The sequence below is a fragment of the Balaenoptera physalus genome (genome assembly GCF_965194825.1).
Source record: "Balaenoptera physalus genome assembly, chromosome: 13".
NCBI lineage: Eukaryota > Metazoa > Chordata > Mammalia > Artiodactyla > Balaenopteridae > Balaenoptera > Balaenoptera physalus.
This window is the reverse complement of record NC_138892.1, coordinates 931,031-955,964: the sequence shown is the minus strand read 5'-3', so window position 1 is coordinate 955,964 and position 24,934 is coordinate 931,031. Positions and strand designations below refer to the sequence as shown.

The window sequence follows — 24,934 nt, the reverse complement described above, 5'->3', positions numbered from 1 at the left end:
CCCCGCTGTGCACCACACATCAACGTTTCAGGTCAGAAGTTAAGGAATTTCAAGAGCACATTTTTTGAAAATCACGATCCTGACGTGCACAGAACTGTGCCGACACCCTCGGCTCTGCCGCGTCCAGACCCACGACGGTCCTTCTCTTTAAAGAAGCGGCTGCGGCTCGAGCCTCGGGGCCAAAGGCCACGCGCCACACAGGGCAGCCCTGCCCGGGGTGCCCAGGGGAGACCCGCCGAGGGGGCAGCTCCACACCAAGCACAGGCCAGGGGTCAGCGAGAGCAGCCGGGCAGACGCAGAGCCCAAGCCCCAGCGTGCCCACCCACCCGGGACACCTGGTCACACGGTGCTACCAGAGGCAAGGCTGGAACGCCTGCCAGCGGCGGCCAGAGCATCTCTGCTGTCCCACGACGGCTCCAGCAGAAGGCACTGGGGACCCCAGGGCTCCTCGTCTGCGGACGGGGCTGTGTTCACCTTGGGCACCTCGGAGGCGCCCTTCTGTTGGGGGCTGTTTTCACCTTTTTGACAGCGGCTTAACAGAGGAGCAGCAAAGTGCATGCATCTTAATGCACAGAGCTCAGGGGTCTCTACACACGCAGACGTGTGTTCTAACACGCGCTCAGTTATTGCAACGGTCAAATGGGGCAGCACAGATAAAAGGCTGACTCGTAATGTGCTGAGCACGCAACTGAAGAAGTCAGGAAAAGACAAGAGAGGAAGGTCCCAGGACCGCACGCAGGTGGCGGCAACTGCCCCCAAGGCCGCGAAGCACCCTGCAAAGCTGCTGAGGGGAGCTTTCATGTTCTCCCCACCATAGCAACAGTGACTATGGCAGGTGAAGGATGAGCGAACTGACTTTACCCTGCAAACACTCACAATGTATAAGTGACTCGAATCATCGCACTGTACACCTTAAACTTACAATGTCACGTGTCAATTAAATCTCAATAAAGCCAGGGGAAAAAAGACAAAGAGCAAAAAATCATGAAACAGGAAACAAGAACACACAAGAAAATCTCAACAATACCAGAACCTTATTCTCTGAAAAGACTAGTAAAGAAACAAATGGGACTTCCCTGGTGGCGCAGTGGTTAAGAATCCGCCTGTCAATGCAGGGGACACGGGTTCGAGCCCCGGTCCGGGAAGATCCCACATGCCGCGGAGCAACTAAGCCCGTGCGCCACAAATACTAAGCCTGCGCTCTAGAGCCCATGAGCCACAACTACTGAGCCCGCATGCCACAACTACCGAAGCCCGCGCGCCTAGAGCCCGTGATCCGCAACAAGAGAAGCCACCGCAATGAGAAGCCCGTGCACCGCAACGAAGAGTAGCCCCCGCTCGCCACAACGAGAGAAAGCCCACGCGCAGCAACAAAGACCCAACGCAGCCACAAAAAAAAGAATGAGAAGATAAGCTGAGGAAAAGACACGTGATGAGCACAACCAAACCCCGTGCCACCCACAGGCTGAGCCCGTGAAAAGAGAGACCCACCTCCGGGGGCGCTGGGACTGACTCTGGTGTGCTGGCACTGCATTCAAGGGCATCGCCCAAGCCCACACCAGACTGCGAGCCCCCCAGGACAGGAAAACCAGAAAACCAGGCCCCAGAGGAACCCACCCCCATTTACAACGAGTGGTTGCTGTGACTGACCAGTGGTGGGCTAATGGGACAGGAGGGGTCCCAAAAGCAAGTGGTCGTTTAATGTTTTTTTTTCTTGCTACATTTGATAAATCAATGTTACTATCTAGTTTTTTGTTTTTAAAGTTTTTATATAAAAGTCATGAAAAACAGGGAAAAATGGCATTAAAAGCCATCCCCACCTGACATGCACAGACCCTGGAGGAGCGCCTGGGCCGCCCCGCCAGCGTCTGCGGGGAGCAGGGTCCACCCTCCCTTCTCAACACCTTCTTAGCCAGCTGGGTCTCCACAACGGGCACCGCACACTTTCAAAACAGCTTGGACGGAGGTCGGGGCACAGGAGTGAAGTCCACCCGCCAGACCTGAAGAGCCCGGAGTCTGCCTCTGGAGTGAAGTGGTTCTGGGCCACACTGGCTCCGGGGGTGCCCCCTGCCCGACCGCATGGACCATAGGCAGGAGCCCCAGGACCGCATCCACACCTCCCAGCCAGACCTCACCAGCACCCATGGCCACGGCCACAGCCAAGGCCAGGCGGCCGACTGCCCCGGGGGCCTCCCCTCGGCTACTAAGCAGGTTGACAGTGACAGCCAGCTGGGCAGAGCCTCCTTTCCTGAGAAACCCCTCTCGAGCTGCCCACCTCAGTGCCCAGGCCCACCGGGCAGACCCCTCTGACAACCACACCTCCTGGTCCACGACGGCGGGGAGAGAAGGACCCCGCTGAGGTGGAGGCTCCCTTCCAGCCCTTGCGGGGAGGAAGGCCAGGAAGAGAAGAGGGACAGGCCACGTGGAGAGGAGCCGTCGCCTCCAGGGGCCCCCAGGCCCCGGATCCGACGCCAGAAAAATCAAGAGCAGAAATCAACTGGTAGAAGCACTGGTGACACCTCGGTCACCAAGGAGCAGGGGACATCGCTGCCTTCAGGTGGGGACGCAGGGGCCCCGCAGTCCCAGGCACACCTCTGTGAGCCGCGAAGGCCTGTCGCAGGAGACACAGAGATCTGGGGATGCCCAAATCAAAGGAGGCTGAGCGGGACTGGTCCCGACTGGAGGCAGGAAGGCTCCAGGGGAGGCCAGCCCCACCCTGGGAGACACGCAGGGGCGCGTGGAAACCACCTCCAAGATGGTAATCGGGTTATTAGCAAGAAGGGACTCTGGGTGAAGAGCGTTTGGGTGGGGGGTTTTTTCGACTTTTGCAACATTTTATAGATTTGAAGTTATTTCTGAACAAAAAACTGAAACTGAAATGAAGACAAGACGAGATGCAATGCCGGTCTCTGTGCCGTGGAGGAGAAGGGTGCCCAAAGCACCAAGGTCCGTCCCACCATCCACTCCAGGCAGCGACTCCAAGTGCTAGGATGAAAGAAAACTTCAATGCATGTCCGCCTCACCTCTGCGGAAGCAGATACAGTGAACGTGACCAGAAACTGCCAGATCCCATGACCTCAGCAGACCCTCCCCGTGGGCCGGGCCTGCTCTGTGCGCCCGGGATGCCCGGCTGCGGGAGGTGTGCGCACAGCAGGCCTGCTGAGCGGGGGGCGGGGGGGACGCCGGGCCGGTCCCAGCAGAGACCACCAGGCAGGGCCCTCACGGCTCCCACCAGGAGGAGGGAGCCGGGGGCGGGGGGAAAGCGAGCAGGACACGGGCCAGGGGTCCACACGCCCGAGGGACACGGGGCGCGGCCCACGGCACCACTCTCAGCACTCACTTCAGTCCTACGCGCACAGGAATCCCTGAGACTGAAACGCGTCGGAAGAGCCCGCAACGCAGCGGAGACACATCGTGAAGCATCCGGATTCCTCCCCTGCGCTCTTTTTTACTTTTATTCACGTCAGCTCTCTGGTCAAAACATATCCGCTCTGGGACGCGCCATCCCTGTGCTCCCACGCTCCCCGCCTCGCCCCAGGAAGGCCCTTGCAGGTGCAGAGCCCGGAGCCGGCAGCCCGGACGGGGGGACCTGCCCGGCGAGACGCCAGTCCCCCACTCGCCAGCTCAAAACCAAGGAAAGCAACGAGGCCACAGGAAGGTCAGAACTAGAACACTCAGAGCAGCTCCGGGGAAACACGCTGCACGGCCCCCCGTCAGGTGGCAAGAGCCGCCAAGGCCACCTCCGCTTGGCTCGCCCGACGTGACCGGAAGGGACACCTGCAAGGACACCTGGAGGAGCAGGACACGCGGCCCAGCTTCTCCACACCGCGTGCGTTTCACGACCCGCACTTCTGACTTCTGGCTGGGTCTGTAAGGCTTCTCTCCAGGAGTCGCTCCTTAAACAGCCCTCCCCCGAGGACCCGGGCAGGCGGGCGGGAGGGCTGCCCGGCGGCGCCCACAGAGCAGAGGTGGTGCCCACGGAGCAGAGGTGGCGCCCACGTGCACAGGGCGCCCAGAGCCAGGCTCCCACCTGCAGGGGCTGAAAGGCTTCCCCCATTTCCCCAGGCCATGACCCGTGAGAACTTCCATAAAACGTAATAAACTTAACTGCCAGAAACATGAAAAGAGACATACAAAACTCAAGTGCAAACTTCTTGCTGTTCCGCTCAACAGGCATTCAACTTGCCTGCCCAATGGCTCCCAAGCACCCGCTCTCCAGCCGTCCTCACCTGGCGCCCCAGCGGCGCCCCCACGGGGACAGGGCCGTGACGCGGATGCCCCACCCTGACCACGCACTCCGGTAACAGCTCAACAGGCAGGAACCCGCACACCAACGTCAACGAGGACCCACCAGGCCAAGCCAGGCCGGACGCTCCTCCCGCGAGGCCCCTCCTCCCCAGATACGCCGGGACACCCAGAGCGCAACCAGAGCGCCGAGTGACCAGGTTAGTTACCCCAAGGGACCCAGGAGGCTCCAACTCCATGAGTCCCTTCACCTGGCCTGGACCCTCCCCGGTGCCCACCTCCACGGGCCCCTCCCTTCCCCTCACGAAGCAGATGAAATGGACGAAGCAGAGAGGATACGATCAGAGGAGCAGCTACTCGAGGAAACGGCAACGCTTGACAGAAACAGAGCAGCACGAGCACAGGCCAGAAGTGGGAGAACACAGGCCTGTCCTCTCTTCTTTAGCCCTGACTTTTCGTATCTTCCCAACTTTAAACGTGTTGCTTCTGGGCTGGGAAAAGAATCATTCTGATTGGAGAACAGGTGCAGGAGGAGAGGCACAGACAGGCGGGCACAGCTCCATGCCACTGGGACAGCCGCTCGGGGGCGGCTCTTCCTCGCCAAAGGCTGGACCCTCACGGGCAAAGGGACCGCGTAGCCACGAGGACCCCGCCAGACCCAACCCACCCACCCAGGGCAGAGCACAGCATCCCATCAACGTGCCCGCGCCACTCCTGGCCCCGGCCAGCCGGCCTGACCACAGGCTCGAGTCCTCCAACAGGTGGGCGAAGCCTCAGAACACCCACATCTGTGTTCCGGAGTCTACTGCTGAGAGACGAGAAAAGCAATCTTTGTAGCTCAGAAACACTAAACGATAAAACGAATTAAACCAACCATCTCCCTCTTGTTGAGAACAGACTATGATCTCAAAATTAGTTGATCTGAGTTATTTTTCTTACTTGAAAACTTGTAAACCACTCAAACTACAAAAGCGCTTACGGCTCCTGCCACACCCCCCCAGCCTTCTCACAGCCAACCCTCCTTCCTCTCTGCAGGGAATAAGGGGAATCCTCCTCTTCTTAGATCTCCAAAGCCCCTCTTCCAGCCCCCCTGCCCCGGGCCGGCTCCCAAGCTCGCTCAGAATGCCCGCCACCCTGGTGGCAGCTCTAGACGGGTCCTGAGCCAAAGGCCGTGGAGGGCACCCAGCTTTACTCCATCTACACGCCACTGCGCCTGGGTCCTAAGAACAGGACCACCAGCCCAGCCGCAGCTCAGGCCACAGCTTCGGGACAAGAGCAGCGGCTGTGAGCCTGGGCCTCCCAGCACCTGCCCCGACACCCCACAGGGTGGTCTGATGTCAGGATCTCCCGGAAACTCTGGGCAACACTGACAGCAAAGCCTGTGGCCGCGAGCACTCATCCAGGTGCGCCGTTTACGTCTGCTCCAAACCGAAGTAACAGTTTGTTCCTAAATTAGGAAAGGACAAGACGGAGCATGGCCCAGCAGCGCTGTCACCTGAGCTGCAGTGTCTCCTCCAAAGCAAGTCCTCCTCTCCATTCAGACCGGGTCATCTCAGACCCCAGGTGCCCACGTTTCCCAACCGCAAATGCTTTCTCCTGCGGACGGGCTGGCAGACCCTGGGGCAGGGAACCAGGCGGGGCTGGACACACAAGGCAGCACCTCAGACTTCTGGGTTTTCAATTTATTAGATCACATTTTTTGTTTCATTTACTTCAATTTCAGTAAAGCTGAAAATTTCCGGTTCTTAAATAGACGCTCTTGATACAAATCCTATGCTTTTTGACCTGCAGGTAGAAATCCAAGTGAAACTGTCTTTTAAAAGTGAGACTGGCTTATTTGCAAAGAGACACCTTGATTTTAACAGAAGCCTTCTCTGGATAAGAGGGACGATAAGCACTTTGTATTCACTTTGAATTTACTGATTCTGTAACACAGGTACCGTTCTGTAAAAACAAAAAAATTTCATTCTGGAAAAAAGGCCACACTTCTTTAGTAGCAGTTCCCACCACATCTTACGACCTGACAACATCCCAGAACTGCTCTCGGGAGCAGACACCCACTTACGTCTTCCCTCCATCAGCCTGATGCCTTATTTTCTTAACCAGACTATTCTAAAGACCTGTGCCCTATCACACAGGGCTTTACTTCCTCAAAGCTCAAGCAAGTGTTTGAGTCTTTCCCAAACCACACCCGGTGAGAAATTCATCAAGCCACTTACCTCGTATTCCAAACAAGAGCGTTCTTAAATACAACAAAATAAAAAGAACAAGTCAGTACCAAGAAGAACAAGCAGAGGAGGAAACGAGTCCAGGGATGGGGGTGGACGGCCCCAAGAAAAGAACCCAACACTGACCAGGCAATGCTGACACCACGAGAGAAACAGTCGGGAAAACCAGAAAGCCTGTCCCACGACAGGAAGGAGGCCAGCACCTCCCGCCTCGTGGCTCCTGTCAGCCCACTCTGATCTCTACCCCGGGGTCAACCTTACCCAGCCATGCGGCTTAAGTTTCCAACAAATTTAAATATCCCACAAGATTCCCGAATCTGGGGGAGGGAGCAGGGTGAGGAACGGTGTTCTACTGCGTCAAAGATGACAACTTCTGGGGTGCCGCGGGGCCCCAGACTGGGGCGCCTGCAGTCAGTGTGGCCGCGGGCCCGCGCGGGCATCGAGGAAACCAGACACACTTCCCCGTCTCACAGACTCAAGTCTTTTGCAACATCCATGCTCCCGTGAAGCGGAGACTGAAGGAGGCCACCTTGGAGAGGACCGTCGGGGCCGCACAGACAGCACGCGGTCAGACCCTGCGCGCCCTCCCAGCAGGCCCGGGCCCACCACGCTTACCTCTGAGGGGGAATGTACGGCGCACACACAGGCGGCAGGGCCGCACAGGGCTCCCGGAGCGTCTTCTTAGCTTTCTTGGCTTTCTTCCTGACCTTGGACGTGGACCTGACCGTTTTGGCTGAGCTCTCCTTCCGGCAGACGCCGTTTTTCACCTCGACGTCACCGTAAATGTTCAGGGGCCTCCGGGTGCAGCCCGGGGGCGTGTGGACGTCACAGTACGCAGTCTTCCTGACGGAGAAGGTGGCAGCACCGCCGGCCAGCTCCTTCACGGGCTCCATCTTCATGTAGAGGCCGGCCCGCTGGGCGCACGTCACGTGGAAGGCGGTGTAGCAGTTGGCCTTGTGGCACTGGATGCAGGCGCCCACGCCCTTCTGCTTGCAGAGGTAGCACGTCAGCTTCCAGCGGGCGGGGGGGATGTTCCGCACGCCGTCGATGGGCTCGATGAACACGGTATTGGCGAAGCCAACCTCGGGGATCCACAGGGCGCACACCACGTGGCCCCAGCGGTCATCGTCCGTCTTCTTGAAGGCGCCGCCCTTGTTGGGGCAGAGCACGCAGTCCGCCGGCCGGGCCCGGGACTGCAGGCAGTGGCGGCAGAGCCACTGGCCCTCGGGGATGTAGGGCACGCCGTAGCACTCCTGGTGCACCGCCAGGTTGCACATGTCGCAGAAGAGGATGGCGTTGCTGTTCTGGCACTCGCCGTCCATGCACACGCAGCACACGGCGTCCTCGTCGATCAGGCACTGCTGCCCGCCCTGCTTCTGCTTCTCGCAGTGCGACGCCTTCTCGAAGCGGTCCATCAGAAACTCGAACACACTCTGCGACACGGCGGCCACGCAGTCGCCCCTGCGCCGCTCGTTGACGATCTCCAGCCAGGCGTAGTCCTCCTCGTCCATGTCGTACTCCACCTCGTGGTCCAGCTCCGCCGCCGACTTCTCCACGAACTTGTAGTACGCGGGCGGCCGCCGGGGCGCCGCCGGCGGGCTGTACTCCACCACGCGCACCGTGGGCTCGGGGAGCGTGCCGGCCGAGGCGGGGGCGCCGTGGGCGCCGGGCGGGGCTTCATTTTTCTTCTTGACCCTGTTGTTCTTGTGCCGCTTAGTTCTTAAGCACACGGGCGGCCTCTCGCTGTTCTCTTTGTTGCTGTTGCACTCGCTCATCTCCTGAGCAGTGAGGTCATCTTCTAATATGATCTCCAGAGGGTCGAAGATACTGATCCTGTGCAGGCGGCCCTCGATCTCGATCTCCACCATCCTCTGCGCTTGCGCGTAGGTCAGCGTCTCTCGCGTGGGGGAGTGCTTAGTGCTGCCGGGGGAGGAAGGGTGCCTCGCTGCAGCGCGATGACCTCGGCCTTTCCTCCTCATTTGGTACTGACTCCCTGAAACGGACGCAGAGGACACGTTAACTCCACACAGAGGACACGAGAGGCGAAAGCCACCAGGTACGCTTGCGCAGACCTGACCACCTCGTGCTAAACCGAAACAAAACTCCCGGCAAACCTATCTCTGAGGTTTCCAAAATCACTCGTCCCCGGACTCACAGTGGTATCTCAACAACCTTCAACAGCCTGTTGCCACCAGGCTGCCCCTCCCCAGAGACTCCCGGGACCAGAGGAGAGGGCAGGCGGTGAAGAGGGGCTCCCAGAGGCACACACGATGACAAGTCCTTCCAGAATGCTGACGCCCACTGTTCGCCGGTCACCTTCTTGGATCCACAGGTCACCAAGCCGACTGCCACATCTCTCACAAGTAGGGGTCGCAGCCCTGAGCCCAGGACAGCGCACACACAGGGCTGGACCCCGGCAGGCTCTGGCCCCTGGCTCCCCCTCCTACTGCTGCCCAGGAGAGAGCCCTGAGCCCCGAAGTGGCAGTCCCATCAGCACCCCTAGCCCGGAAGCCTCAGCAGCCTGACCACAGCCCCGTCCATCCTCTCGACGAACGCGTCCTCCACAACCGTGTTGAGGCACAGGGCCACCAACCACACCAGGGCTCAAGGGGCAAGCCCCGTACTGGCCTGGGGGCAGGCTTCACCCCTGGGAGGCCTCCACCAAGCCTCTGCAGGGTCTCAGGAGTGGCCACCATGAAACCCCCCACGGGCCAGCCACCTGCCCTGCCCCTCGGAGCACTTCTCAGCTGCTGGCTTGACCACGGTGCCGGGCCCGGCTCCTGCCACAGCAAGGACCACCCTAAGACCCCCACGCCACCCGCAGAGGCCCCCCCAGCCCCCCCGTTCTCAGGTGCCAGCACAGGCTCAGGCGCCCAAAATTTGGGCCACAGAGACTTATGAGGATTTGCTCTTTTCAGACGTCTGCCGTCTGTCACCGACCGAGTCTACTACCGGTCTCACTCGTGTGATGACTCCTGACCCTGGACCACTGTCTGACAAGCAGGGTGGCACCTCAGAAACTGATGACAAGAACCCCTCCGCCCTCCAAACGACCACATTTTACTGACAGGAGGCAGAGTGGTATTTAAGAGACTGGCTGACAACATCCCAAGGTGGAGCCCAAGGCCCACCGCTGGACGTGACCCCGAGGAGCCGGCACGGGGCGCCCCCGCACAGCGACCCACCTGGTCTCCAGACTTCGCTTTTTCAAACCTGAGCGGAAATCCCAGCAGACCCTAAATGCACTTTTTAAGACAGACCCTTCAGATTGTGGTTTTCTCTTTTGCCAAACAGAAATCCACGTTTTACGTGAAATTTGACAGGAATCCCCTACAAAGAGGAGCACGGAAAACAGCATAAGCAGCCAACCCGTCGCTCACCTGCATCTCAGGGGTCTCCAGGGGCCCACGCAGCCCTGGACTCCTGTTGTGCGGTCAGCCAAGCCGCTGCCCAGCTAGCCCTGGCCCCGCCATCCCTTCTGGGGGAGAGGGGCACGGCCCCCCCACGGTCAGCACCACAGCCTGCACGGAGGGGACGCCGGTGCGCCAGGGCACAGCGCACAGCTTCAGGGGTCCTTACTGGGGTGGGGCAGAAGCGACAGTTGGTTACTCAGCAGATGCAAAGCGAACGTGTAATTTTCTCCTCGAAAGCAGAGAACCAACAACGCTAACCAAAATTGGCCCTTCAAAACCCACACTCTCCCGAAGGGCACTGAAGCTCTGGACACTTAGTACCCGAAGCACAGCACTTAAGGGCCATGGCAGCTCCGCAATTTGAAAGCTAGATGGTGACAGAGAAAGAAGGCGCTGGTCACTCTGCAGACCACCTCACCCGCCCATCATTTCCCCATCTCTGGCCCTCGGGCCCCATCCACACTTGGCCCAAGCGTTCCCACGAGGAGGCCATCAGCAGCCTCTCCTGACCCTTCTGATAAATGCACCTTGAAAAGCCATGTGGCCACGAGAGAGACAGTCGGCACCCAGGGCCGGCTCACCTTCTCAATCAGTGCCTTTCCCGCCTGGCTTTGGACAAGTCACTTACACCCTCGTGCAGGAACGGGACGGCAGGCAGCTCCCGGCCCGCAGGTGAGTGCACGCAGCGCCCTCCACCCACGACCCTTCCCGGGCGGTGGGCGCCTTCTCCACGGGGGCGCGGCCTTTCGTCAAAACTCCACTGCGCACCCGCAGCGCGCGCGTCCTCCGTAAATTACACCTCAATCAAGTTACTTCTTCCAAAGGGCCCCGGAGGCCGCTGGGTCCACCACCGGCTCTCAGCGCGGGAGGGGGGCGGAGGGGGCGGCGGCCCGGGTCCGCGCGCCCCTCGAGTCTTTCCAGCGCGGCCCGGGAACCGGGAGTTTCCCGTCCGGGCTCAACGTGCCCAGCGCGTCCGTTACATAAGGCGACCCTCGGGCAAACGCTCGGCCGGCGGACCCGAGACCCCGGCCCGCTCCCGTCTCGCCGGGCGGCCGGGCGGAAGGCGCGGCGGGCGGGACGGGCCCCAGCGCCCAGACAGCCCGGCCTCCCTCCCCGTCCGGCTTCCCGCCCGCCAGCCTAGCCTCCCACCCTGTCGGCCTCCCCGGCCGCCCAGCCTCCCGGTCTGGCCTCCCTCCCCGGCCTTCCAGCCTGCCGACCCGGCCTCCAGGCCTCCCCACCGGCCGGCCTCCCTCCTTCCCGGCCGCCCAGCCTCCCCACCCGACCCGGCCCGGCCTTCCAGCCTCCCGGCCCGGCCTCCCCGCCTCGACAGCCCGGCCTCCCCGTCGGCCGGCCTCTCTCCTTTCCGGCCCCCCGGCCTCCCCGCCGCCGCCCTGACACCGCGGCCTCCCTCGGCCCTGCCGCCCGCCGCCCGCGGACAATGCGCCGCCGCGGCGGCCGCCAAACATGGCGGCGGCACCAGCACCGAGAGGCCGGCGGCGGCGGCCCGCGGGAGAGGCGGGCGAGGCGGCGGGCGAGGCGGCGGCCCCGGCCCCGGCCCGTCCGGCGCACTCACCTTCGGGGCCGCGGCCGCGGGAGCCGGGCGGCGGGCGCGGGGGCCGGCGCGGCCGAGGCGGCGCTAATGGCGCCCGCGGCTCCTCCGCCAACGGCCGCGCAGGCCCGGCCCGCCGCCGCTCTGGGCGCGGGCTCCTGGCGGCGGCGGCCCGGCCCGGCTCGGCTCGGCGGCCGCAGGCTCTCGGGCGGCGGCTCGCGCGGGCGGCGGGGCCGGACGGAGGCCCGGCGCGGGGGCCCGGCCGGCGGGCGGCGGCGACGGCGACGGCGAGGGGGACGGGGCGCTGGCGCGGGGCTGCTCGGACACCCGGGCCGGCTCGCTTGCTCCCCAGCGAAGCAAACAATGCGGCGAGCGCTCCGCCCGGCGCGCTGCGTGCGAGACGCGCCCCGCCCGCCGCCGCCATGACGCGCGGCCGCCGCCGGGGGGGGAGGGGAGCGGAGGGGAGGGGCGGGGAGCGGAGGGGAGGGGCGGGGAGCGGAGGGGAGGGGCGGGGAGCGGAGGGGAGGGGCGGGGAGGGGAGGGGAGGGGCGGGGAGCGGAGGGGAGGGGCGGGGAGCGGAGCGGAGGGGCGGGGAGCGGAGGGGAGGGGCGGGGAGGGGCGGGGAGGGGAGGGGAGGGGGGAGGGCCTGGGGGGAGGGGCGGTCGGGCAGAGGGGCCACTGGCCGGGCGATGGGGCGCCGGACCCCGGGGCTGGGGGATCATCGGAGGGGGCGCGGGGTTCAAGGGAGGGGGGCGCCGGACCCCGGGGCTGGGAGATCATCGGAGGGGGCGCGGGGTTCAAGGGAGGGGGGCACCGGGCGGGCGATGGGGTCGCCGGCACCGGGGCTGGGGGGTCATCTAAGGGGGCGCCGGACACGGGGGCTTGGAGGCCTGAGGGGGCGCGGCGTTCAAGGGAGAGGGCAGCGGGCGCTGGGCAGAGGGGCTGGGGCGCGCCTGAGGGGGCGCGGGATTTGGGGGAGGGGTGCCACACACCGGGTCTGGAGGCATCTGAAGGGGTGCCGGGCGGGGGAGGGGCCGGAGGGGAGGCCCGTGGGGAGGGGATGAAGAGGTGTGGGCCAGAGCGGGAAAAGGGGGCACTGGATGGGGCAGGCCCGGCTGAGTGTTGGGGGGACCTGGGGGAGTGCCGGGCGTGGGGCAAAGAGAGCCCAGACCACAGCGTGGTGGAGACCCGAGTGGGCGCCCCATGGGGTCAGGGGGACCCTGAGGGGCCCGTGCTGGGCAGGATCGGGCGCTGGTGGAGAGGAAGCGGGTGCTGGTAGGGGTGGGGGAAGCAGCGGGGAGCACTGGGGAATGGGGGCTGCAGGGCGGCCCAGCTGGCACTCCTCTTTCAGGAGTTACAGGCCTAGGGTGGGGCCGTTAGGTCCGGACCACCCTCTTGGGGTGCAGGTAAAACAGAAAGGGCCCCTGCGCAGCAGTAGTTCAGAGACCTGAGTCTTGGTCGCTGCCACTGGCTGCTTCCACTGTGGCCTCTGCTTCAACGCCAAAATTCAGAGGTTTCATGACAGTTTTCATCCCGAGATTAGTCCCGAAGTGCTTTGGGAGGAGGGAGAAGCCTAGATGTTTCCTTGGTTTCCGTGAGGATTTGAGGTTAGTGCCGTGGCCGTGAAGGAGCCCAGCCCTGGGGAAAAGGAGCAGCAGGTGCCCCCCTTCCCGACAGCCAGGGGAGGCCCCTCGGTAGGAGAAGGAACATGCCCCCCAGGCAGGGGCTGGGTCCTTCTGGGCTGGTGAGACCTTACCCCGCGTGGGCAGGCAGGGCGGGCTCCGCTGCTTAGGCTCTTCCAGCAAACGCCCTATCGAGAGCAGGCTGGCCATGTCCACCCAAGTGTCCTAGCTGGGGGCCCTTTGCTGGCCAGAACTTGTGCCCCAGTGCATCCAGTGTACGAGTTGAAAAGTGAAGGCTTGAAGAGTCACCCAGCCAAGGTCACCCAGTGGTCAAGTTCCTGAGCAAGGTCCCACCTCCAGACACATCCTTGGGCCAAGGTGAGGCAGGCCCAGCAGTGGGCCCCGACCACGTCTGCACCAGATGCAGGAGCCGCAAGTATGTCTCTGCTCTTCCAGATGTCTGCTCTCTGAGTCAGTGGAGAGTAAGCACACGGGGCCTGCACCCTTCTCCACCCCGGGCAAGGCAGATGCAAACCAGGAAGCTGGAGGCCGTCTTGTGAAAGAAGAGAGACAGGAAACAGGAGAGAGGCAGAGAGGGTGGCTTCTCCACCAAACGAAGTGACGCCCAGGAGGAGTGAAGGCATGTCATAGTGGCCTTCTGGAATTCCAACGATGAAGAGACTAGCTTAAAAACCGTCAGAGAGGGACTTCTCTGGTGGTCCAGTGGGTAAGACTGCGCTGCCATGCAGGGGGCCAGGTTTTAATCCCACGTGCATGCAGCAATTGGAAAAAAAAAAAAAGATCCTACACACTGCAACTAAGACCTGGTGCAGCCAAATAAATGAATAAATTTTTTTTAATTAAAAAAAATTAAATTGGAAAGAAGAATAAAGTTATTTTTTAAAAAACCCTTCAGAGAGGAAGAATCTTCTTTAATCAGACTGAACCTGATTGTCAGTTGGCAAAGGGGTGAAACTGTCAAAATCCTAAGAGAATTTTTTTTTTTGGCTGTGTTGGGTCTTCATTGCTGCGCTGGCTTTCTCTAGTTGCGGTGAGCGGGGGCTACTCTTCGTTGCGGTGCGCGGGCTTCTCATTGCAGTGACTTCTCTTGTTGCGGAGCACGGGCTCTAGGCGCGCGGGCTTCAGTAGTTGTGGCACGTGGACTCAGTAGTTGTGGCTTGCGGGCTCTAGAATGCAGGCTCAGTAGTTGTGGCACACGGGCTTAGTTGCTCTGCAGCATGTGGGATCTTCCCAGACCAGGGCTCAAACCCGTGTCCCCTGCATTGGCAGGTGGATTCTTAACCACTGGGCCACCAGGGAAGCCCATCCTAAAGGAATTGAACTTACAATTCCATACACAGTGAAACTAGCATTCAAGTGAGACAGCAAAATAAAGGTGTCTTCACAACCTGAAAACATCTACACACTAAGTGTCAAAAAGGACTGAAAGACATGCCCCAAACCAAATGAGAAGTGAACCCAAGAGAAAGACCTGGACGCCAACAAAGAAACTAGCTTAGACTGCTCAAAGAAAGTCAAATAACAACTTGAGAGAAAATCCCGCATGAGCTCAACATGACATATGGCAAGGGGAGGGAGGAGCAGGAAGGAAAAGCACACAGAAGTTCTTGTATAGCTAAAGGATTTGAGAATCGATAGAAAAAAAGTCTGAAATACCCAAGTTTCCATGAGAAAAATGGAAACAGAATTTACAGATTTCAAAACAGCTGGGAGAAAACTGAAATGAAGAAAAATTGACAGTGCCAACAAAAAGCAGAAAAGAGAGAAAGATAAATACATGATAAATGAAGAACACAGCATGAGGTGACAGGAGTAAATTCAAACGTTTGAGTAATCAGAGACATGATGGAATTAAAAATTCATCTATTAAAAGACAGAGACGGGCTTCCCTGGTGGCGCAGTGGTTAAGAATCCACCTGCCAATGTAGGGGACTCGGGTTCGAGCCCTGGTCTGGGAAGATCCCACATGCCGCGGAGCAACTAGGCCCGTGAGCCACAATTACTGACCCTGCGCGTCTGGAGCCTGTGCTCCGCAACAAGAGAGGCCACGATAATGAGAGGTCCGCGCACCGCGATGAAGAGTGGCCCCCACTTGCCACAACTAGAGAAAGCCCTCGCACAGAAACAAAGACCCAACACAGCCATAAATAAATAAATAAATAAAAAGTAAATAAAAACTAAAAAAAGACAGAGACTCTCTAATTAGAATGTAAATACTGTTAAATACTGTTTACGAGAAACACACCTAAAAATGTGGATGGAAAGTATGTGTCATATAACTTATGTTCCTCAGAAGACCATAAAGAGAATGAAGAACTAAAAGCTAGAAAGTATTTGCAACACATACACCTTGCAAATGATTAGTATCCAGAATATATAAAGAACCCTTCCAAATCCATTAGAAAAAGACAAACAAGCCAAAAGAATGATGGACCAATCCTGTAATCAGTCTCCTTGCAGAGAAGAACATGGAAAGCGCCAATAACCTCACTAGCAGTTTTGGAAATGCAAACTAAAACCACACTGAATGAGCACAACCGTTGAAGTTGGACGCATACCCTGCTGGCCCAGAGCATCAGGTCGTACGGTTATCTTGTAAACAATATGGCATTCTCCAAAGAAATCGGGTGTGTGCATCAGTTAGCTGTTGCTGCATAACAAACCACCCCCCAAACTTTGTAGCTCGAAACCACAACAATCGCTTCTTTCACTCATGGATCTGCTATCTGGGGAAGATTCAGCAGCACAGCTGGTCTACTCCACGCTGCAACCGCTGGGGCATCTCCACTGGGGGCTGGACAGGCCACATCCAAGATGGTGCACCCATGTGGCTGGCAAGCTGGTGCAGGCTGTGGGCTAAGGGCCTGGGGGACATCCTCGAGGGAGGGTGGCCAGGTTCCAAGAGCAAGAGTCCCGAGAGAACCAGGCGGACCCAGTATCACTTTTCATATCATAGCCTCAGACATCATGTAGCATGACTTGTGCACAAACCTGCCCAGATTCAGGAGATAGGGGGGCAACAACCCCTAGTTCCTGTGGAAGGAAGTGTCAGAGTCGCATTTTAAGAGGAGCACGTGGCAGGGAGAAGTGGCTGTGGCCGTCTGGGAAAATGCAAGCTGCCTCGATGTGCACACCTGTTCCCAGCTCTAGGGTTAAGCCAACATACATTCCTAGGTACATCCTCTGCCTAGCTGCATGCCAGAGAAACCTGCACTGACCCATCAGGAGACCTGTCAACTTTCAAAGCAGCGCTGTTTTTAATAGCAAAAATACTGGGGGGGAACCCTTAAATATATGTGGACAATAAAATGAATAAAGTGAGATACGTCTACACAATGGACTAGCATGCGGCGATTGAAATGAATGAATTGCACCACTTGGATCCACGTGGCTGAATCTCAGACACGTGACGCTGAACAGGAGAAATATAATGTCATAATGATAATACAAAGTGTGATTCCATTTGCACTCAGCAGAGAGAGCTCGGAGTGGGTAAGTATGTGCACATGCAAACACACACCTGTATCTTTTCCAATATCTATAAACAAGTCTTGAGCTCATACTGATAGCTTCAGTTCTAACATGACAGATCTCATTCTGTCCTTCCCCCTTTCTATGTTTATAACTCAACAGTGAGAAGCCTCTATGCTTTCACCTGGTAGCTCCAGACCCATTGTCTGTCAGGCTATACCAGCCAGACACTTGGCCCCAGATGCATCAACCACCGCCCCCCACCCCCCCGCCCAGGTAGATGCATCAGCCCAAAGTTCAGCTCTGGGGACGTCCCTGCTTCCTCTGGCTCCGTAGCCCTCCCACCCGCACCCCACTGTAACTGCAGCTGAAAGCTTGGGCCCGACAAAGGCAAGGAGACGGGTATTGTTGCTTTTTTGTAAGTTTCTATTTTCTGGCAGAAGTAAGATAAAATCCTTCTTCTTTCTTCTATCTCTAACCTTACATTTAGTAGACTGTGCTTTTGCAAACAAATGAAACATTTTTTAAATGGTATTTTCTTACTTCGGAATTCAGGAAAAATCGTTTTTACTGACTATTCAATTTTAATAGAAATCTAGTTATTTGCATAGGTTCAATAGAAATCAGTCCTCTTTTTTACCAGTATATAATTAGACAAAATGATTGTGCCGCTGCGGCCTTAAGCGGGTGTCATATTTGAGAGCACGTCTCCTGTGATTCAGGATGACACACCCACCTTCGGAACAAGGATCGTAACCTCTGCGTTGAGCCAGTGCCCACAGACCCACACCAGCGCACGAACGACGGTGTACCAGGTCTCAGCTTCACAAGTAGTCAGGCAGACAGGAACTGTGGCAGACACCTAGGTCCTTGTGAAAAGAGAAACTCACCTACAGGCACAGGTGCTGCAGGCAAGAGCAATGTGAACCTCAGGCATGCCAGAGGCTCAGCCGTACATTCCTCATGGCAACATCTCCAGACAGAAGTGAATTTTGCGGCCTTGGTCCTTGGGAAACCCCACGTGGCTTAGTTGTACCGGCGCAACAAGGAGGCTCAGACGTGCTAATTGCCACTTCTTTCAGCACCTGTGTAGATGAATCAGGTCCAGACACAATAAGACCAGCTTTCTGTGAAGAATAACCTTCATCTCAAGGGGGGGACTAATAAAAATTTTCCAAAACATGGATGGGTAAGAGGATGGTGGTGGGTCCTTTCGGTGGGAGGCTGAGTGCGGTCCAGCAGACCCACCAAGGGTACTTTTTGATTCTCTAGGGTGTGCATCTGTTTTACTGCCTACTTACTATTGATTATGATTTTTAATAACACGGTAAGGGTAGATTTTAACTTGTAGAAAATGGATGGCTAGGTAATGTGATTCTTGTCTGACAGCAATGCAAATGAACTTTGCCCAGTGGTAAGTGACAAAAATTATCTCTGTAGAAAAGATTAGTTGGAAGAGGTTGCAGTTTTATGGCCCTGTAGAACATTAACCAGTCCTTAATCTAAATTAGTGAACTTACTCAAGCAAGCTTTTTTTCAGCCACTACAAATCCTTCCCTCTCTCCAATGTTTTCAACCAGCCTCACCATTATGCTGGTTTCCTCGTTAATGATTTAAATAAATCTTGGACACATCCTCACTTTGGAGCTGTAGAGTCATATTTTTAACTTTTGAAAATCATGCTTTGGCAGCTCCTGCACCTCGCTGCCTCCTCCTCAGCACCTCCGCTATGATGGCTAATGGACATCCCAAACTCAACATGCCTGATGCTCAGCTCTTGGCCTCCATCCCCAGACTGCCCCCCTGTTGTCTTCCCCATCTGTTATGGGTTGAATTGTGTCCCCCCCCAAAAAAGATAGGTTGGCATCCTAATCCCCGGTGCCTGTGAACGTGACCTTACTTGGAAATAGGGTCCCTGCAGGGGAGCAGGTTAAGAGGAGCTCACTGGGGTGGGCCCTGACCCAGTGGCTGGTGTCCCTATAAGTAGAGGGAACTTCGGACACAGGCTCCAGGGAGAAGGCCCTGTGACAAACAGAGGCAGAGGCTGGAGGGACGCAGCTGCCAGCCCAGGAACACCAAGAGTGACAGCCACCAGAGCCAGAAGAGGCAGGAAGGCTGCTCCCCGACAGGCTTCAGGGGGAGGCAGCCCTGCCGACACCTTGATCTCAGACATCCAGCCCCCAGGACTGGGAGACAAGGGGCCTCTGGGGTTGATGCCGCCGGGTCTGTGGCGCTTTGTCGCGGCTCCCAGGGTACTAATCCACCTTCTCAGCTAATGGTGACGCCGTGCTTCCCGAGTGAGAGGCAGCCCTACTGCTCACATCTGATCCACCAGCAAATCCTGTTAGCTCCCCCTTCAAAACATGTCCAGAACCAGCCCTCTGTCACCACCTCCTGTTACTACCCCAGGGCCAATCACTGTCATCCCTCACCTAGATTATCTAGGTGTCCGGACTGGTCTGTCTGCTTCCCCCTAGCATCTCTGTAGCTTTTCTCTGCACAGCAACCCACGTGATACTATCACTCCTGTGCTTGGAATCTCCCAGTGGCTCCCCATCTCTCTCAGAATAAAAGCCAAAGTCCTCAACTCGATAACCAAAAAATAACCAAATTAAAGAATGGGCAAAGACTTGAATAAACACTTCTCCAAAGAAGACAGACAGATGGCCAATAAGCACGGGAAAAGATGCCCGACATCATTAGTCATCGTGGAAATGCAAATCAAAACCACAGTGAGATATCACCTCACACCCTCTAGGATGCCTAGAATCAAAAAGTCAGGGGAATTCCCTGGCGGTCCAGTGGTTAGGACTCCAAGCTTCCAATGCTGGGGTGTGGGTTCAATCCCTGGTCAGGGAACTAGGATCTTGCAAGGCAAGTGGTGCAGCCAAAAAAAAAAAAAAAAGTCAGATAATAACAAGTATTGGTGAGGATGTAGAGAAATTGGAACTTTCTTGCATTGCTGGTGAGAATGAAAAATGGTATAGCTGCTTCAGAAAACAGTTGAACAGTACCTCAAAATGCAAACCATGTGACCCAGCAATTCCACTCCTAGATATGTGCCCAAGAGAAAGGAAAACACACGTCCACACAGAACTTGTACATGAACATTCATAGCAGTATTGCTCATAATAGCCAAGAGGTGAAAACAAACCAAATGTCCACCGACTGATCAATGGATAAATAAAATGTGGTCCACTCATAAATGGAATATTTTTTGGCAATAAAAAGGAATGAAGTATTGAAATGTGCTACAACAGGGATGAATCTTGAAAAACGTCCTGCAAAGTGAAGGAGACAAAGGTCACATATCATATGATGCCATTTATATGAAATGTCCATAATAGGAAAATCCAGAGACAGAAAGCAGATTAGTGGTTGCCAGGGCCTGGGGCAGTGGGAGGGAATGGGGAGTGACTGCAAATGGGTGTGGGGTTTCTTGGGGGATGATGAAAATGTTCTAAAATTGACTGTGGTACGAGTTGCACAACCCTGTGCATATACTAAAAACTATTGAATTTTACTTTTTTTTTTTTTTTTTTTTGGCCACACCACATCGCTTCTGGGATCTTAGTTCCTTGACCAGGGATTGAACCCAGGCCACAGTGGGGAAAGTGCTGAGTCCTAGAAACTGGACCACCAGGATCCCTTGAATTGTACCTTTTAAATGAGTGTACTGTAGGGTATGTGAATTATATCTCATTAAATCTGTTTTTAAAATACGTTGAATAAATAATTACATAAATTAAAAAATTAAAAATAACACCAGAGAGTAGATAATGTAGACTCATCTCTTCCTGCTCCTCCAACTAAATATAACTTTAAAAACTGGGAAATAATACAAGAGACAAATTATAGACCTCTGGTAGGAAAAGAAAGGTAGGCTGGCTGAAGGCCTCGGATTGAGGAAAAACACTGCAGCCTGGAGTCTCCCACCCACCCCCCACCCCCGTAGTATAAGGCTGCCCAGGTCCAGCAACTCCTGGCCAACCAGTGGCAGAAAGAAGCCCAGGCCCAGTCTCTCCCCACCCTCCCACCCAGCAGCTAGGGGAAGTCCATCTATCCTCCCATGGGGAAGTCAACGGAGACTGAGCAGGAACCCTGGAGGCACCAGGTCTCAGAAGCATCCTCCATCCCATGGGTGCAACCTCTCCCACTACCCACCCACTGGTTCTAGGCAGCCTGGAGAATCTCCTCTGTTCCCACAGGCAGCACCAGCCGAATTAAGTGGAAGCTGCAGTGGCACAGATGAACAGAACATACCAGAATAGAAATGCAAGGGCTCTGAAAACTAAATTATCATTGGAACCACAACCCACAAAAGTAGGCCAGGATGTGCTGCACCTGAACAGGAGCAGGATGACTGCCTGCTAAAATAGAATGTTCCAATAGGATCCAGAGGCTCCCAACATTATTTCCAAACTGTTTAGATTACAATTTTGAAAACCACGTGTCAAACCAAGAATTTAAATGAGAGAAAAACAATCAACAGATACCAACAGTGAGATGAATCAGATGTTGGAATTATCTGACAGAGATTGTAAAGCAGCCACCACAAAAATGTCTCAACAACCAGTTACAAATTATCTTGAAACAAGCAGAAAAATAGAAAATCTTAGTGCATAGAAACAAGTTATTAAAAAACCAAATGGAAATTACAGAGCTGAAAAATACACCAACATTTAAAACTCAATGAATGGGCTCAATAACACAATGAATATGACAGAAGAAAGAGTCCATGAACTAGAGGACAGAAGAGTAGAAATTACCCAATCCGAACAACCAAAAGAAAGTAGACTGAAGGAAACAAATAAACAAACAAACAAACAAACAAACAAAGCTTCAGGGACCTGTGGGAGTATAAAAAAATAAATAAAATAAATCTAACATTTGTGGAATTGGATCCCAGAAGGAGAGGAGTAACAGGCTGAAAAAAATATTTGAAGAACTTATGGCAGAAACGTCCCAAATTTATAGAATAGATAACCAACAAGGACCTACTGTAGAGCACAGGGAGCTGTACTCAATATTCTGTAATAACCTATAAAGGAAAAGAATCTGAAAAATATATACATGTAAGTAAAACTGAATCACTTTGCTAACACAACATTGAAAATCAACTATACTTCAATTTAAAATAAGAAACTTTCCAAATTTAGCAAAAAGACATAAACCTACACATTCAAGAAATTGAGTGAACCCCAAATTAGATAAATCCAAAGAAATCTATACCACACACATGATTAAACTTCTAAAAACTAGTGACCAAAAAAAAAAAACACCCTTGCAAGCAGACAGAGAGGAATAACACATTGCCTATGAGGGAAAAACAACGGGAATAACATTGGATTTTTTATCAGAAACCACAGAGGCCAGAAGGAAGTGGCACATTTTTCAAATGCTGACAGGAAAGGACTGTCAACCGTGAATTGTGTATCTAGTGAAAATACGCTTCAAGTACGAAGGGGAGGGAATTCCCTGGCGGTCAAGTGGTTAGGGCTCTGTGCTTTCACTGCTGAGGGCACAGGTTCAATCCCTGGTCAGGCAACTGGGATCCCACAAGCCACACGGCATGGCCAAAAAAAAAAAAAAAAAAAAATGAAGGGGAAATAAAAACATCCACAGACAAAGAAAACTAAAAGAATTTGTCACTAGCAGAACTACCCTTAAAGAATGGCTAAAGGAAGTTCTTCAAACAGAAAAGAAATGATAACAGAAGGCTTAGAGCTTCAGAAAGGAAAGAAAAACAATGGAATGGGTAAGATAGAGGTAAATATAATAATTACCCTTCTCATCATCAGTTTCTTATGTCATGTTGGGTGATTGAAGCAAAACTTGTAACACTGTCTGATATGGTGTTAAATGTATGTGTAAGAAATATTTTAGACAGTTATATTTTTTAAATGGGGATGGTAAAGGGAGTTAAATGGAAGTAAGGTTTCTACACGTCACTCAAAGTGCTAAAATTGTATCAATAGACTGTGATAACTTAGGTATGTGTAGTGTAATACCCAGAGAGTCACTGGGAAAACTATACAAAATGTTATACTCAAAAACACGATAAAAAATCAAAATGGAATTCTAAACAATGTTCAGTATCCCACAAGAAGGCAAGAAAAGAGAAAGAAAGGAATGATTAAGAGAGGAAACAAACAGAAAACAAATAATAAAATGGCAGACGAGCCCTAATATATCAAAATTGTAAATGTAAATGCTTTAAATACACTGAACAAAACACACAGATTGTTAGAATGAATTAATAAAAAAACACAACCCAACTATATGCTATCTACAGATGGCAAACATAATGACATACGTAGGGTAAAAATAAAAGAACGAAAAAATATTTATAATTCAAATATTAGCCAAAAATGTAGGAGCGGCCATAGTATATTATTTTTTACATATTATTATATACATTATGTATTATTTATTATATATTAAAATCAGATAAAGTAGATTACAAAGCAAAGAAAATTACTAGGAACAAAGAGGAACATTACATAATGATAAAAGGATCAATCCAGTTGGAAGACATAATGATCTTAAGTATTTGTGCACCAAACAACAGAGTTAAAAATATATAAAGCAAAAAATGATAGAGCTGAACGAAGAAATAGACAAATCTAAAATTATAGTTAGGGACTTCCACATCCCACTCTCAGCAACTGATAGAACTTCTAGACAGAAGGTCAACAAAGATATAGAAGAACATGACACCATCATCAAGCAACAGGATCTAAATGACATTTACAGAACATTCCACCAAACAACAGCAGAATGAACATCCTTTTCAAGCACGCATGGAACACTAACCAAGATAGACCATATCCTGGGTCACAGAACAAACTTCAACAAATTTAAAAGGACTGAAATCATATAGAACATGTTCTCTGATCATAACAGAATCAAACTAGAAGTCAATAGCAGAACACCACAGGAAAATATCCAAATACTTAGAAACAAAACTAAATAAACTTCTAAATAATCTATAGGTCAAAGAGCAGTGTTCAAGGAGATTTTAAAAATATTGAACTGAATAAAACAGAAATACACTATATAAAAATTTCTGGGACACAACCAAAACAGTGCTGAGAGGGAAATCTGTAGCACTAAATACATATTTGAGGAATGAGGGAAAGTCTCAAATCAATAATCTGAGCTCTCGCCTTAAGAACCTACAGTTGCACACACCAAAAAGAGCAAAAGAAGCATAAAGCAAGCAGAAGGAAGAAAATAACTAAATAAGAGTAGAAATCAGGACTTTCCTGGTGGTGCAGTGGATAGGACTCCACGCTCCCAATGCAGGGGGCCTGGGTTCGATCCCTGGTCCGGGAACTAGATACCACATGCATGCCACAACTAAGAGTTCACATGCCACAACTAAGGAGCCCACATGCTGCAACCGACACCTGGCGCAACCTAATTAATTAATTAATTATTTTAAAAAAAAAAGTAGAAATCAATGGAATTGAAAACAGAAAAACGAGAGAAAAATATTTTTTAAAAAAAGCTGGTTCTTTGAAAATATCAATAAAATTGTCAAATCTCAATCAAGACTGACAAAGAAGTAAAAAAACGGGAAGACAAATTACCAATATCAAGAATGAAATAGGAAGGACTTCCCTGGTGGTCCAGTGTTTAAGACTCCATGCTCCCAACACAGGGGGCACGGGTTCGATCCCTGGTCGGGGAACTAAGATCCCGCATGCCACACAGCGTGGCCAAAAAAAAAAAAAAAAAAAAGAAGGGATGAAACAGGAGATATCACTCCAGACCCTACAGATGTACAGTAACAAGAGAGATGTGATGGTTAATTTTATGTGTCAACTTGGCTGGGCCACAGTGCCCAGATATTTGATCAAACATTGTTCTGGAGGTTACTGTGAGGGTGTTTTTGGATGAGATTTAAAATCAAATCAGTAGATTCCGAGTAAAGCAGACGGCCCCCATAATGTAGGTGGGCCTCATCCAATCAGTAGAAGACCTGAATAGAACAAAAGGCTGCCCCATGCAAGAGGGACTTCAGGAGACTGACTGCCTTCTGATTTCATCTGCAACATCAGCTTTTCCTGGTTCTATGGTAGACTACCTTTGGACTTGAACTTTAACTCTTTCTTGAGTCTCCAGCCTCCCTCATCAGATCTTGGGCTCACCAAGCCTCTGCAATCTCATGAGCCAGTTGCTTAAAATAAATAAACACACACATACACACACACACACACACACCCTATTGGTTCTGTTTCTCTGGAGAACCCTCATACAAAGAAGAAGAAAAGAAGAAACACAAATTAACAATATTAGGAAGAAAATAGGGGATGTCACTATGAGCCCTACATACAGTAAAAAGATAATAAGCAAATACTATGAGCAACTCTACAGACA

The 24,934-nt window shown here is 53.6% G+C and overlaps 1 protein-coding gene and 1 long non-coding RNA gene across 8 annotated transcripts in view; both read right to left on the bottom strand.

Annotated features, from left to right (window-relative positions):
- BRD1 (bromodomain containing 1) overlaps window positions 1–11,786 on the bottom strand; it is a 34,944-nt gene extending 23,158 nt beyond the window's left edge. For 6 of the 7 annotated variants that reach the window (XR_014252675.1, XM_082421602.1, XM_082421604.1 and 3 more), the window contains exon 1: window positions 7,089–8,466. Coding sequence is in view for 6 of the 7 variants with exons in the window: in XM_082421602.1 (XP_082277728.1) it covers window positions 7,089–8,452 (1,364 nt within the window). In the remaining variant the exon portion in view is untranslated. Of the gene's footprint in view, window positions 1–7,088; window positions 8,467–11,459 lie in introns of those variants that run through there. The other variant, XM_082421601.1, reaches the window with a different exon arrangement.
- The window catches only part of LOC309641544, an 800,613-nt gene that overhangs the window by 765,127 nt on the left and 10,552 nt on the right, over window positions 1–24,934 (bottom strand). The window lies entirely within an intron of this gene.